The sequence below is a fragment of the Lacerta agilis genome, chromosome 14, assembly GCF_009819535.1.
Source record: "Lacerta agilis isolate rLacAgi1 chromosome 14, rLacAgi1.pri, whole genome shotgun sequence".
Taxonomy (NCBI): Eukaryota; Metazoa; Chordata; class Lepidosauria; order Squamata; family Lacertidae; genus Lacerta; species Lacerta agilis.
Window position 1 is genome coordinate 25,798,470 of NC_046325.1, and position 15,250 is coordinate 25,813,719.

At 43.4% G+C, this 15,250-nt stretch overlaps 1 protein-coding gene across 6 annotated transcripts in view; it reads right to left on the reverse strand.

Annotated features, from left to right (window-relative positions):
- CDC27 (cell division cycle 27) overlaps positions 1 to 11,221 on the reverse strand; it is a 36,168-nt gene extending 24,947 nt beyond the window's left edge. For 2 of the 6 annotated variants that reach the window (XM_033171211.1, XM_033171209.1), the window contains exons 1-5: positions 10,853 to 11,221; positions 4,966 to 5,041; positions 3,725 to 3,872; positions 2,222 to 2,347; positions 875 to 972 (exon numbers count right to left, since the gene is read on the reverse strand). In XM_033171211.1, coding sequence (XP_033027102.1) covers positions 875 to 972; positions 2,222 to 2,347; positions 3,725 to 3,872; positions 4,966 to 5,041; positions 10,853 to 10,879 — 475 coding nt within the window. In that variant the 5' untranslated portion in view covers positions 10,880 to 11,221. Of the gene's footprint in view, positions 1 to 874; positions 973 to 2,221; positions 2,348 to 3,445; positions 3,595 to 3,724; positions 3,873 to 4,965; positions 5,042 to 10,852 lie in introns of those variants that run through there. The other 4 variants (XM_033171213.1, XM_033171212.1, XM_033171214.1 and 1 more) reach the window with 3 other exon arrangements.
- Positions 11,222 to 15,250: the final 4,029 nt, after the last annotated feature.

Here is a 15,250-nt window from a genome sequence, read left to right on the forward strand (position 1 = left end):
TGTCCTGCTTGTGGCCCTGCCCCTTTTGCACCTGTCACAATGAAACTACCACAGCAAGTCACTTCCTGGCGAAATTGGCTCCAGGCAATGGGAAACAACTCAGAGGGGTTGAGGAACTCTTAAAAGATCAGCTGAAAACCTGGAATACAACATTTCTGTTTTGTTTTAAAGAGTCAAATGCTGATAAAGTGGCAACATGGGGAAAGTCAAGTTTATGGGAAAAAGAAGATGAGATAGCATGAATTCTCAGGCTCCAGAGAAACCAGATACTTTGTCACTTTTCCAGAACAGGAAACCGACTGTGCTACCAAAACAGATTCCACAGTCTGGTTGGCAGGCACAGCAGCTCCCCGGTTTCACTTTGTATGATATATTTCATTTTAGTGTTTGTGAGGATCTGGTTCTATTTTATTTATCTATCCCCAGTCCCTTGAGATGGGATACAATGAAACACCAAGTAAAAAAAAATATTCAGATTGCACAACTGGCTTCACCGCTGGAAATAAACCAGAAAGAACCCTGAAAGGCATGGATTAGACACTGGGAGTTGAAATATACATATTCCATGCTTGTGTGGAATACATTAACAAAAACAATGAAGTCATTTCTGTGGAGAGAGGAGGAAAAGCAACCAGAAGTATCCAGTCCCGTTCTTGCTCAATCCCAGGTTCAACTGTAATCGCCAAGGAAAAAGTTTTTGTAAAAGTGTTTTCCACATCACACGCTGCTGCCGTAAGAGAATTCAATTGTCCAGTAGACCTGGATGAAATCAGTGAGATGGTCTCCTTATACCTTCCCTCCAACCCAAGCCATGAATTCCAAAGGATGGTAAAGAACCCATCTATTCCCAGGGAAGGAGTTAAGCAAAACATACCTATTTCACATAGTGATTCAAAAGGGGACCAGAGGAAAGGATTTAAACTAAGGCTCTTTTGGTAACATTCAGATCCTTTGGCAAGCCGATCTGTCTTGCTGTTAAGAGAGAAAGAGGGGGGGGGGGGAGAAACAATAAGGAGAGATTCTGCAGGAAAATGAGAACAATGAGCTATTTCTACAGCTTGCATAAAAAACCACAGAACTATCTCCTGCTATCAGCTACCATCATTTTGTTAGGTGGCATGGAAATGGGGGCATTTGTATTTTTCCAAATTGAGCAACTTGAGCATCTTTCATACACCATATGCAAACCATACATTTCTACATGGCTTCAGTAAAAACAACAACAGGAAAACAGGTTATTGGGTTTTGGTTTTTTTGGAAGAATAGTACTACTTAAACTGCTTCACATCTATTCTGGAAGAGAATTTCAACCTCAAAATGAGCAGGAAGCCCAAGGGAAGACATCTTTATCAACCCTTGTACTTTAGCACCAGGGACCAGCAAGGGTCCAGAAATATTCTATCCAGTGATGAGTACATGGTAGCTACTTTCTGAACGTGAACTGGACTCTGGAGGCATTTAGAAGCTTTCCAAATACCTCCAAACCAGATTGCAAGATCACAGACTACACCTTTCCCTAGGCTCTGCAAGAGGACAGTAGCACACTCTGACCTCCTGGTTGGCTCTCAATGCACCTGCCAAACAGCAAGCCTTCTTACTGCTTGCAAATACCTGTGAAGCTCAGAGGGATGTCAGGGATGAGATTTTATCCCTTCTCAAAGTTGGGGGAAGGAAATGTTCAAAAGCAATCATAAATCTTGACTAGCTATTTGTGAGCCCAAAACATATTGAAATGCGGGACAAAAATGCAGCTGAGTAAAACTTGCAACTCTCCCTAAGGTCTTTGTGCAAGACTGCTCTTGCATTTTGAAGAACTGACAGTCTCTAAAAGTTGGGAATGTGTTCATCCCATAGGACATTATAGTTCTTAGGATGTGTATTCTAAGGAGTAGCAAAGTTCTGCAATAAGACACACAAAAAAAAATCTTAACTAAATATAGAGCTGCCTTATAAAACCAGGCCACAGGTCCATCTAACAGACTGGTGCTTTCCCACATAAGTACATCTGCTCAAGCATAATTATATCAGCCTGTAGCTTTATATCACAAATGAAGGTGCTGATTCAGAAGTAATTTTTATGCTGCTTTTTGCTTGGGAAATTTGAATGTCTCCAAACTGAGGGCCAAGAACTGCACCCCTACAAGCAGCAGTGCAAGAACATTTGGGGAAAAGTAGGAATCTAGGGGAGATAGCTTGTCTCTAAAAAAGAGAAAAGTCATACCAGTATACATGCCCCAGGAGCGAAAGCATGAAGCATGCAGAGTCACCAAACTCTGTCACAATGTCATCGTGGCTTTTCTGTTTGTTGAACACACCACCAGACAAGATCTGTTCTCCTTCTGCAAGTCTGTTTAAAGATAATAAAGTAATAAAAACGACAGAAGCATTGATGGTGTAACCCAAACCAGTTCACAGCTCTGCCACAGACAAGGTGGGCGCTCTCAGATACACAACTCCCTCACATGGTTTTTGTGAAAATAAATGCTTCAGATTATTTAAACATTCCGCTCCACCTCCAACAATCTATCTTGCTTATCTAGCTCTAACATGATCTAGAAACAGAAGCCATTCTAGGCGGTGCATCTCTACAAAAATGTGCACCCTATCAGTGGCACTGCTGCTAATAATGCATAGGGTAATCAGGATGTCTGTGTGGAAGCAAGCATCCCTGCTTTCAGGGACAAAATCAGCAATATGAATGGATCACTTACGGCATATCTGCCAGCACCAATTGGTTATGGATAAAGATGCCTTCTTTTTTTTTTGAAAAATGAAACAAAAACATAGTTAATATTAACTTGATTTTATTTGGTTTGGATGACAGTTAATTCAAAATTCCGGGTATAGGGCGATATATAAATTCAATAAACAAAAAAACAGGATGTGAAACCACCTGAAATCCTCCATGTGACCACACCAGAAAAAGGGGGGAGGGAGCATGCAAGCACAAGGCCTGTGGCTGCTCTCTCTCGTCATGCTAAACCATGATGGTTTAGCTAGGCATCCAAACGAGGCCAATTTCTTTTGCAATGCTATGGGCAATGTAATGGGGGATAAGGAGGTAAAGGTAAGCATAAAAACCTTGTCTCTGGCTCTTGCATGCTGTTTTCCTACTGGCCTCTCCATTCTTCAACTTCATTGATATTTCCCATGCCTCCTCCTGTCCCCTGCTCTCTTCCTATCCTGCTCCCTTCGCTCAAAACACCCTGTCTCTAGATTCTCTGTTCCTTAAATTCCATACCACCTGGCTCTCCTGCCATTTGGCTCCCCATACTTCAGTAACCAAACACTTTCTTCATTAAATCTATGGTCTGTCAAAACCATATTCATCTTTAGAAAATCCATGATATCACAACAGCTCAGTGAGAGAAATTTGCTGATGACATGCATCAAACATTTATCAGTTCCATAGGACTGTTAGTGCCCCCAGATGCTTAACACTTACAGCTCATCTAATTTAGCATTTTTAAAGTCCTAGCTGGACACTTTTATAAAATTTCATTCTTGATCTAGGAAGAAATTTCTATTATTTTTTCACCATTTCCTTTACAAGACCTTCTGCATGTTTAGTGATTTCTAGCACAATGGCCACATCTAAAAGTGAAAATGAATTTCATTATGCGGTTATCCCAAGATCTGATGGGCCAACAAATGGCATCGCACTCTCTTAAAAAACATTAACTACAACTTCCAGCAGCATCAACAAACCAATAAGGCAACTTACTTGCTGAGGTCAACACAGCACTTGGCAAGCAAATATTTACACTGTGGGGTGGTACAGCTGTGTCCTTTAAGAAGCCTGTATGCCTTGTATGCTTTTCCTGAGCGATAGTAACAGGTTGCCAATAGGAACAGGGCATCTTCTGAGTGCACTGAAGAAACGGGTGGGGTGGAGAACATTAAGATCCATCATTTAAACCTCTGAATGCAAACAGTTTATCTAAATATCTATTATCTATTCCTGGCCATAAAAATATGATTTCCAATGTCAAAGAAAACTGAAGGATTAGTAACATCAATTACAATCTTTTACTAGCTAGTTAGTGTACAGAATCTCTGTGCATCCACATCTTATGAGGGACAATAAGATCTCTTGTATAACAGACAACCACTGATGTACTTCAACCTATTCCAGGTTAAGAGGTGTGCAGTGATTACAACCGATGGAATAAATTTTTAAAACATATTCCAGGTACTCATAGACTCAACCCCTTTAACCAGGTGCTATTTCTATTTTTCTCAAAAGCCCACCCTGCCGCTTGTGACCATGCCCCTTTTCAAAAGAAGCAGATATAAAATATTTTAATAAAATAAAGAAAAATATCCCTAAAGTTGTCATTTGGAATTAAGGGGCAATACTTTCTTCCAAACAGAAGGCAGAGCTCCCAAACAAACTAGAATCCTGACACACCTTTTAAAAATAAAAATTAAGCAATGTCTCCACCTTCCCTGACAGCAGTCTGAAAACATAGTTCAATTTTTTTAAAAAAACACACCACATAGTTCATTTTTTTATTTTTCCATTTAAGCGTATTGTAGGACACACATACCACTAGCCAACTTTTTGTTGACACTCTGCACCTAACCATACCTGCTTATTTACAATACAGTAGTACCTTGGAAGTTGAACAGAATCCATTCCAGAAGTCCATTTGACTTCCAAAATGTTCGGAAACCAAAGCACAACTTCTGATTGGCTGCAGGAAACTTTTGCAGTCAATTGGAAGCCACGGAAGCCCCATCAGACGTTCGGATTCCAAAGAACGTTTGCAAACCAGAACACTCACTTCCAGGTTTGCGGTGTTCGGTAGACAAAACGTCCGAGTACCAAGGCGTTCGGGATCCAAGGTACGACTGTACTGACATCCACCTATAGCCTAATGAACAATGCAGAAATTGAAGCTCTTCACAATACACAGATAAATTCACAAAAAGTGTAGACCAATAACCACAGTGGATACATACCTTCTGCATACAATCTCTCTGCCAGGAACACGGCATCCCGGTAAGCATAGTGGTTAAGTGCCTGCCATATAGCGGCCTGTATGAAAAGGGTGGGGAGGAGGGAGAGAGAAAGGAAGGTCAGCACTATAAACCAATAGTAAATGCACAGAAAAAAAATAAACACTTTTCTATCTATCTTGTATCTCTTCCCTTACGGATTATTGTCCTTCCTGTTCCCAAATATTCATTATTTCACAATATATTATTCTACAACCCTGAACAGCATTTTATATGGGAATATTTCTACTCCTCTGTCGGTGTCAACTAGAAGGGCCTACACTTCATTTCAGAAGTGTGTCCAATCAATTACCCTCAACAAACCTATTTCCACCATTATAACACATTACAAAAACCAAGAACACCAGATACATTTATTAACTACGTATAAAGTGTTAGTTGGAAAATTCAAACTTTGTCAGGGATTGAAAGACCACATAGGACACACAGCAGGTAGGCAGGTGTTTCAGCCACATATATTCACATTCCCCCCCCCCCCCATAGCCATTATGGTTACTTGACTTTATTCTCCTTTTAAAGAAAGTGCAACAAAAGACTACTTTGGGGGCATTTTGCAAGAACAACCAGATTTTGTAATCTATGCATAAACTAAAAATTCAAAATTCACTAGCATAAAACATGAAGTTGTGCCTCCTACACTAGAGTATCACAAGAAACTGCAAGTGTGTCTACAGCTAGAAGACAACAAAAGTAACATTAACATTTTCTCTAAATACCCAAGAAAAAATTAAAATAAGGCAGAATAGGACTTAGCATACCAGTTCCAATAAGGGTTATAGAAGTACAGTTAAGAGCTACCAATAGTACTATCCAAGTACCGGATGGTCCAAAGTAACATGAAAAGAAAGCCAAACATTTCAAGAATAATGCAGCTCAAATCACAAGAAAACTTAAAGATTCTTTTAGCGTGTGCAGTTGAAAGATGACAAAGATGACTTGGCTGACATGCTGTCCTCCTGTCCTTGGGGCAAATGTTAACAAAAAAGAAAATGGGGGGGGGGGGATGAAAAGGAAGAGGAGGGGAGCACAGAAAAATAAGATCACAGTATGTTTTATGATCCAGGGATAAAGATCATATCAGATCAACTCAGATCTTTAGGCAAAAAATAGGGCACAAATGTGTTAAGATATCTGTACCCCACATTCCCACTTTTAAAATGGAGGCGCTCAAAGTAGTATACATGACAAATCAATAAAAGCAATAAATTTATTATATTATACAAGAAATACTAACAAGTACATAAGAATCCTTTTAAAACCAGCAATTCAAAAAAATAAATAAAGCTAACAGTAAAAAATAGCCAAGACTAGAAGAAGGAGAATTTTACGTGCATAAATTAAAAGTTTGTCCGAAAAGAAACTCAGTGATGAAACACTGGCAAAGCTACAGCAAATGAACCTGCCAGGGCATGGAGTTTCACATTCTGAATAAATGGCCTTCCCTCATATCCTCACTAATAATACTCTCAGAAGGTAAAGGGATGCGCAAGAAGGCCTCACAAGATGATCTGAAAGGATGGGCACATCAGTAACGGTGGAGGAAGTCCTTTAGATATTGTACAGGCAGCGACCGTTTTAGGCATGTCCAATACGTGGAAGATTGCACCAAACCCAAAAATGCCCTGAAAATACACAAAAACATCACCAAAAGGGATGGAACGGGGTGGCCTTCCATGGCCCTGCAGATGTGTGCAGGGGTCCAGAACATAATCCCTGCGTAAACCGGTCGCTGCCTAGCATCATGAATTGCACCACAAAATAGACTAGTAGTTAGTGCTGCAGATATAACAGTGTGACATGTTCCTGAATTCTGGCACCAGTCAGAAGTCCTGAAGCAACTTTTCCACTAGCTTTTTTCCAAACAGTCTTCAAGGGCAGCTCCAAGTACAGTAATTCAGTCTAAGACATGATGTGATTATGAGCAGGTCCACTCTGGTGCAGTTGGCAGACCAGCTGAAGCTGAGCAATTGTGTTCCTCACCACAGAAACCTCCTAGGCACCCTAATGCAAGGCTCAGGTTTGTAGCAGTGCGAATCTGATTTGTTAAGGCAGTGTTTTTCAACCTTTTTTGGGCAAAGGCACACTTGTTTCATGAAAAAAATCACGAGGCACACCACCATTAGAAAATGTTAAAAAATTTAACTCTGTGCCTATATTGACTATATATAAAGTAATTCTCTTGAATTTTTCCATTTTTCCCACGGCACACCAGGCAACATCTCGCGGCACACTAGTGTGCCGCGGAACAGTGGTTGAAAAACACTGTGTTAAGGAGCATGCAAGTTCCTTGAGAACTAGGGATGTAAGGAGGAAGCAACTTCTGTCCCATCCTGTGCTCACCACAAGCAGCACTGATACTATTCCACTACAGTTCAACTTGCATTAAAACCTATATTATTGATCTCACCATCTGCTATGGCCAAAACTAACGTACTTAATTATGTACTTAGTTTCAATGCATTTCAATGGAAGGAAAACATCAATGAACAATGTAGGAAACAATCGGTAAGAACATACAGAGTTGTGCATCATTCACATATTACTGATGATAACCAACACCAAACACAAATGATTTCTGAGAAGTTTCACGCTGATACTAAATAGCAAATGGGACATGATGGAATACTGTGGGACACCATAGGCCCCAAACCAAGTCACTTAACAGATGCCCCCACTTCACTATCTTCTGCAATCTGCCCTCTGGGAAGGACCAGACCCACTGTAATATGTACCCCTATAATTGATGATTTGGAATTATGGTGCTGGAGGAGACTCTTGAGAGTCCCATGGACTGCAAAAAGATCAAACATATCCATCCTTAAAGAAATCAGCCCTGAGTGCTCACTGGAAGGGCAGATCCTGAAGTTGAGGCTTCAATACTTTGGCCACCTCATGAGAAGAGAAGACTCCCTGGAAAAGACCCTCATGTTGGGAAAGATGGAGGGCACAAGGAGAAGGGGATGACAGAGGATGATGAGATGGTTGGACAGTGTTCTCGAAGCGACTAGCATGAGTTTGGCCAAACTGCGGGAGGCAGTGAAAGATAGGTGTGCTTGGCGTGCTCTGGTCCATGGGGTCACGAAGAGTCGGACACGACTGAACAACAACAACCCATCCCAGCAAAGTGACCCTGGTGAATGGCATCAAAATACAATCACTGCCCTTGTCTAGTTAAGAAACACAAGAGGCTATCTTATAATTGGTCCATCTAGCTCAGTTTCGTCTACACTAACTGGCAGAGGCTGTCCAGGATATCAGACAGGGCTGTTTCCCAGGCCTACCTGAGGAAGCCATGAGCTGAACCTGGTACTTTGCAGATGTTCTATCACTGAGCTACAATTATCCATCAAAGCTATCAAACCCATTTACGTTCCAAAACCAGGATGGAACCCACAATGAAATGGATCAAGATAGTCTCCGGCAGGAAATCTTGGAGGTAGGCCACCAAAACATGTTCAAACATCTTACTGAAGAATGGAAAGTGGACATTGCCCTGTAATTGGCCAACACAATGAAATCTTAGAGTGGGCTCCTTTGGCAGAAAGTGTACTACACTTTCTAAGCTATATGACGCAGCTTCCTTTCCGCCTCCTGCTCACCAACTCAGCCAATCCTCCTTGGATGCCAAGATGTGCAAAGGTCATGTGATCAACTGAACACTCCCAAGAATCCTGTACACATTCCATAATGAAATAACAAACAGTTGCCAGAAATACAGCAAGTGGAACTATCAATGAGTTCAAATTTGATTTGACAATCATTGCATTGCCATTGGTTACTCAGAAAAACAAAGAGTCAACCTGGCTGTTCAATGTGAGACAAGACACTCAGAAACAACTGTGTCAGTGGAAAAGCATTTCTCCATTCCAGAGGTCAACCAGAGTCTCAGCAAGGCTGTCCATCAAAATCCTCTTGTAAAGAACAGATCAGCAAAGGCTGACCACTTGGTCAGAGGGGCTCTCATACCTTTCAAGCAACTGCCTATGCCCTGCAGTATGACAGCCACAGTGGTATGCACGCTTTAAGTTAGACTGAATGCTTACTTGGGTGCATTGCTAAATACTGTACATGCTTGGCAGCTGCCCACAATTCTCAATGGAGACCTGAAAAAATATGAGCACAAGCATCTTTGACATAACCTTTTCTTTTGGCATAACTTTTGGAGGTCAGAGTGAAAGAAGTGAAAGAAGAGGACATTTCTAAGATTTGTCATCTTAACAGGAATGCATGGTTTTACCTTGCTCACCTCTACATAATAAATAATCAGAGAGCCATTTTATGTCAGCTTTGAAGGTGTTTTCACCTTGCCATTCAGAAAAGATGGCACTGAACTCTAAATAATTAAATGAGGAACAGTACATAGTAAGTAAATAAGGAGACCGTGCAACAAAATAGAGAAAATGGATTATGTGGAATATGTGCACATGGTATCAAATGATTCCATGGAGTTAGAATATTTGTGGGGCTGGAGGGAATAAAACCCTATAGGATTAAAAGAACACGAGAAAAGGGAACAAGAGGCCAACACTGTTGTAATAAAGAATGGGAAGGCAGAGTACACTGAAGATTTAAAAAATCCCAGCTGTCTAGTCAGCTAGGCTTCTAATATTTGGATGACACGCCCTAATGCCTGCAGATTGGTCTGACTCCATCCAGATATGTCACCTGAAGATCTCATCAAGGCTTCTGGACTCATGAAATATTGTTCCGATCTGGCCCTAGTCAGTTTTCTGCAATGGAGGAGCTGAAAACATGTGGAGGTCTTTAGATAATTGGAGATGATTATGCTCCATATAGGCAGGACCCCAGCTCAACAAGAGCTCTTCCAGGTAGTGTTTTCTGGAGGGAGCAATCAGTGTCTGTATGATAACATTCTGATTGTCAAAGATGACAGGGTAGGGGGGAACAGGAGGAGGTCTAAGCATGGAATAAGAGAAGAGACCATGGGAAAAGTGAAGTGAAGAAATAGTTATATGAAGCAGAATTAAAGAATATCTGGAAAGCGCACTTTGTGTGCAAAAGGTCCCAGGTTCAATCCCCTGCATTTCCAGGCAGCACTGGGAAAGACCTTGGCCTAAAATCCTGGAGAGCTGCTGCCAACAGGCAACGCTAACCCAATGGTCTGACTTGGTAGGAGGCAGCTTCCAGATCCCCAATGCTCAGCTCCCTGGATGGAAGACCACTGGGCGTCCCATGTAAACGCATATGAATTATTGCAGTATTTGTTCTAAAGAGAGAAAGGGAGACTGATTGAACAGGGGTCCTTACTGGGAAGATGAAGGGGGGGGGGCAGGGAGAAGAGAGACTGAAGAGGGCTGAGAAGAGGGGATCTCTCTTAGGAAGGAGCAGTCAGCTAAGAACGCCGGTGGGGGGGGGCGGAATCCAGTGGTAATTCTTGGGGTAGGTGGGAATGCAGAGAGGGTGGCTGGTGGGAGATTAAAGATCAGGAAGGAAATGGGGTTTATCTAAAAACAACGCCACATGGCACCTTCCAGGGAAATGGGGGGAAGAATGACTAAATTTGGGGGTGAGATGCGTGAACAAGTGTGTGTGCACGACACCCACAAAGGGGGGGGGAATAACGTGAAGGAGAGTGAAATTTTAAAAGGAGAAACCCCTTCCCCCGCTCCCAGCAGGAAGGGTTTTTGTTTGCTTGCTTGCTTTGCTTGATTTTTTTGTTTTTTTGTTTTGCAAAGGGAGCCCTTGCCCTGTCAGGGCAGAAAGAAGAGCGGGCAGGAACCCAACTGCTCCCCTTCCGTCCCCTCCCGCCCGGCCTTCCTTCCTTCCCCCTCTCCCCCATATACAGGCCCATCGCCACCGGGGTCCCTACCTGGACGGGTTCTTGCAGCACAGTCATCCTGCCCCGACTCCCCCCCTCTCAGGGACAGGCCCCGGATGAGGGAGGTGGGGAGAGGGCGCCCCCCTCTCTCCTCTCCTCTCCCCCTCCTCCTTCCTCCTCCTCCTGACAGACTCCGCCTCAGTGGGTGACGCGACGGCGGCGGCGTCCCGGACCCCGTCTCATTTAAACTGGCAGCGACCGTTAACCGGGCCGTGGAGGAGGGAAGCGAAAGGAAGGGAAGGCCCCGGCCCGTCAGGAGCCGAGTCTTCCCGAGCGGCAGGCGGAAACACCCGACGGCGTGGACCTCTTCCTCCACTCTTTCTCGAGCGGCGACGGAGAACGTTCCGAGCTGACCCGAAGGCCTGGAGCTCTCTCCGCTTCTTCCCGAGCGGCGACGGAAAGGAGCCGAACACACCAGTCTGTTGCTCCGCCCCCTTCCCGAGCGGGTGACGGAAGGGGCTCCCGGACGTGCCCGAAGAGCAAACTTCCTTTTCCACTGCTCTCGACGGAAAGAGCCGAAAGAAAGCGAAAGCACGCGCGGCGTCGAATTGGCCGGCTCGGCGGAAATCATCCAAAACTTCACCCCGCTTCCTCTCGGCTTTTGACGGAAAGAGCCGAAGCGGCCCGAAGCAGTCCTTGATTTGAGGCGAGAGGGGTGACCTCCATCATGAAACTTATTCTCAAAGTATTATCAGCTCAGAACTTGGGGAGAATATACTGTGGGGGAAGTTCATACTCGGAATAGACGAGAAGCTGGCTGCTGTCTGAGATTTGTGTACTCACTGATTTTGTTTTTAAGGGAATTATTTCCTTTGACCTCTTAAAGAAATATTTTTCCCAGATTTCCTTAAAAGTAAACAAAAAACCAACAACACTGATGAAAGTATGGGGAATGTCTGCTGAAGCCTCTGAATCTTTTTTTATTTTTTTAAAAAAATAAAATTTATTTTTGCAGGAATAATGAACTTTATAAAGAACTGAACTGCAAACATATCAAGCCAGAGTTTGCTACATATGTAGGTGCACAGTGTTTCAAAATACAGTGTGAAATCAGAGGACAAAGTTGCAGCTTATTCTTGGAGCAAACAGATGGGCAGCAATTCTTCCATTTGGGCTAGTGGGCTTGATCCCTGTCTGTTTCAGTTGCCCTATATATGTATACGGGTCCCTTGTATCTAGTAATAGATAGGAGGTTGGGAGGTGTGTTTTTTTAAAAAAAGCTGCCTTGATCGGTATGTAACATCAGGAAAAGTACATATTAAGAAACAGTTCCCCTCCAGAACGGTGTCTTGTTGCAGGTGTATTCTGAAATGTGTTCTTTACATAATAATAGTGCATTAGTACTGGGTATATTAGTTGTTCTGTGATGCTTCCTGTTATGTACTGAGTTGAATAGGATCCAAAATGCAGCCGTCTGATTGGTCCGCAGGAGCCACCCAATCCAGTTCCAGGTGGAAGTGAATCCACAACCCGATTGGCATACAGAAGTATCCCAGAATTAGCCAATCACGTGGGGCCCATTGTGTAAATAGTGTATATAAAGCAGACTTTTTTTTTGGGAAACTGCATTCCTCACTACAATGAGCTGAATAAAGAGCATGAAAGCCACACTTGATTCTGAGTGTATTTCACTTCCCCAATGCCACCACATTATGCTTTCTGGAGGAGCTATAGTGCAACAAAAGCAGGACAAGAAAACCCCAGAATATTTGTAGTATGAAAAGTTACGGGATTACACACACAAACACACACACACAAATTGCAGGAAATGAAGCAGTATGACTGACTGCCCCAACACTTTTGCAGTGCAAATAGTGTTGAAAGTGCAGTCACGTATGGCTGCCCTGATAGCATCATGAGCACAAATCATAATCAATGTGCAATTAAAAGGGATATCCAGAAGGGCCCTTAATCTCTGTTGGCAAAGATTGCCGAACAAGGGGAGATTTGTACAGTCAGCATACTCTCCCTGTTTCTATCTAAACTTAAATTGTGCATCAGACACGGAACCAAACTTGGCCCTGCTTGCCTCCTCCACCCCCTTTCTTCATCCTCTTCCCTAGACTGCATGGATGATGCCACCATCCAAACCATCTTTGGTATGGCGTGCTTTCTTAATCTCAGGCAGCAGGACTGCCACCATCAGCTCTCCTTGGGCAAAGATGCTATTTTTACCTCACTTCAACCCCCCTGAGCCATACCCCACCCTGGGAGCCGGGGAAGAAAACTTTAAAAGGAAGCAGCCAGGCACTGGCCATTGTCCTGGGAGGATTCACCTAGATTAAATTTCTATTTATATAGACCTTCTCCAGCAGTGGTGGGTGGTTATGACGAAAGGGAGAACAGCTGGTGACAACCAAAGCTTTTTATAAAACACACAGTGTGTTTCTAAGACCACCTACCTTCTGCGTCCTTAGCAGGCCAGGCAAGAGGCACAATTTTGGGGTAGCTGCAAAGCCATTCAAGTGCAGGGCCAAGGCATTATTGGACACCCAAGGAGGGGCCCAACACCACTCTCTGGAGATCCCCAGCCCTCAGCCTCTTCGCTCTTGCTGCCTGTGTGTTCACCTCTGAGCATGCAAGCAATGACAAGAGCAAGGTGGCAAAGCATTTCTCCCTCTGGGTGGTTGTATAGATTGGACACAGAGGAGCAGCACAAGTGAGTGGTCAGCAGTGTCTTGGAGCGGGACCCTCAGAGCGTGTGCCTACTGAGGGCACCATACCCAAGGCTCCCCCCAAAACCTGGAACCAGCACTGGTCAAGTGGGCCAATTTATATAGTCAAGGTAGTGGCACCACTAAATTGACCTAATGCCCACGGAAGACCTTATCATAATGGAGTCATGACTATTGATGATTGGCATGTCTGTACCAATTTAACAAGAGCCGACATTGTATTTTATCCCTACAAAAACAAAAGGCTCCAGATTCTCTTCTTAAAACATCATGATCCTTAAACTGATTGTGCGTGCTGATTGTGTGTGGGGGAAATATTTAAATTTCAAAAAAAGCTGTCAGGCGTATGCTGTAAAAATAAGTAATAAATTCACAGATGTAGTGCTTAAAAAATAAAATAAACCAAAGGTTCCCTATACACAATTACTTTTAATTGGAGTAAATATATGACTAGATGCAGCCATGGCCCCCAAATCTGTAGCAGGTGAATGTTATACTGCCACCAGAAAAATACACAGAAACGTAATCCACTCATATCATAGCAACATTGATATTTCCTGTATTATCAGTAGTGATATTAATGTCATATTAATGTAATGTAATATTAATGTACTAATATTAAAGTAGTAATAATGGGGAATGGATGCCCCGCTGATGTTACTGATTTACTAGGTTAATTCAGAGTAGTATTAATTTTACTCTCTGCTGCATTATGCCTGTGCAGCAATACCGCTGTGTCCTTTGGGATGCATCTCTCATCATGTGCACAGTGCAGTAAAAATGCCAGGCAAAAAAAAAGGCAGCAGACCCAAAGTTAACTGTCGCTGTGCATGATCTCAGAAATGTGCAGCTGCCACCTATCCCTGCTCTTGCGTTCTCCTTTTCCTGTGCTGACGGTTAAACCTCGTTCCCACCCCCCCTTCAAGGGTCATTTTTTTCAGGTGGGGCTCAATCACATACTGTACTATCAAACTCAGGTTATGCAATTGTAGTTGGCTGGGAGGTTCCCCAAAAGATTAGACTTTCTACAGGACAGAAGCAGACGTAGAAAACCCACTGGGAAGTGTGAGATAGCATTTGTTTAAGTGCAATGTTATCTAACCTCTCCTGCAAGCAAATCAGAATTAATGCTCATTGAATAGCCGGTGCTAGTCAAATCTCCCTGCAAAAAGATCAGGATGAATGTTCAATGAACAGGTCATCTGGAAGCACACACAGAGGTTTCCTCCTGTGTAAATGGGTAGAAGATTGCAGCCTTAATCACTTCTGTTCCTGTTATACCAGGACTGTGCGAACACTAGTTAAAAGTTTTCACAAATAAGGAGACACCATGGGACCATGTATAGGTAAAGGTAAAGGTACCCCTGACCGTTAGGTCCAGTTGCGGATGACTGGGGTTGCAGCGCTCATCTCGCTCTATAGGCCGAGGGAGCCAGCGTTTGTCCGCAGACAGCTTCCAGGTCATGTGGCCAGCATGACAAAAGCGCTTCTGGTGAACCAGAGCAGCACATGGAAACACCGTTTACCTTCCCGCCGGAGCGGTACCTATTTATCTATTTGCACTTTGACGTGCTTTCAAACTGCTAGGTGGGCAGGAGCTGGGACTGAGCAACGGGAGCTCAACCCGTCGCAGGGATTCGAACAGCTGACCTTCCGATCAGCAAGCCCTAGGCTCTGTGGTTTAGACCACAGCGCCACCCGCATCCCTCAGGAC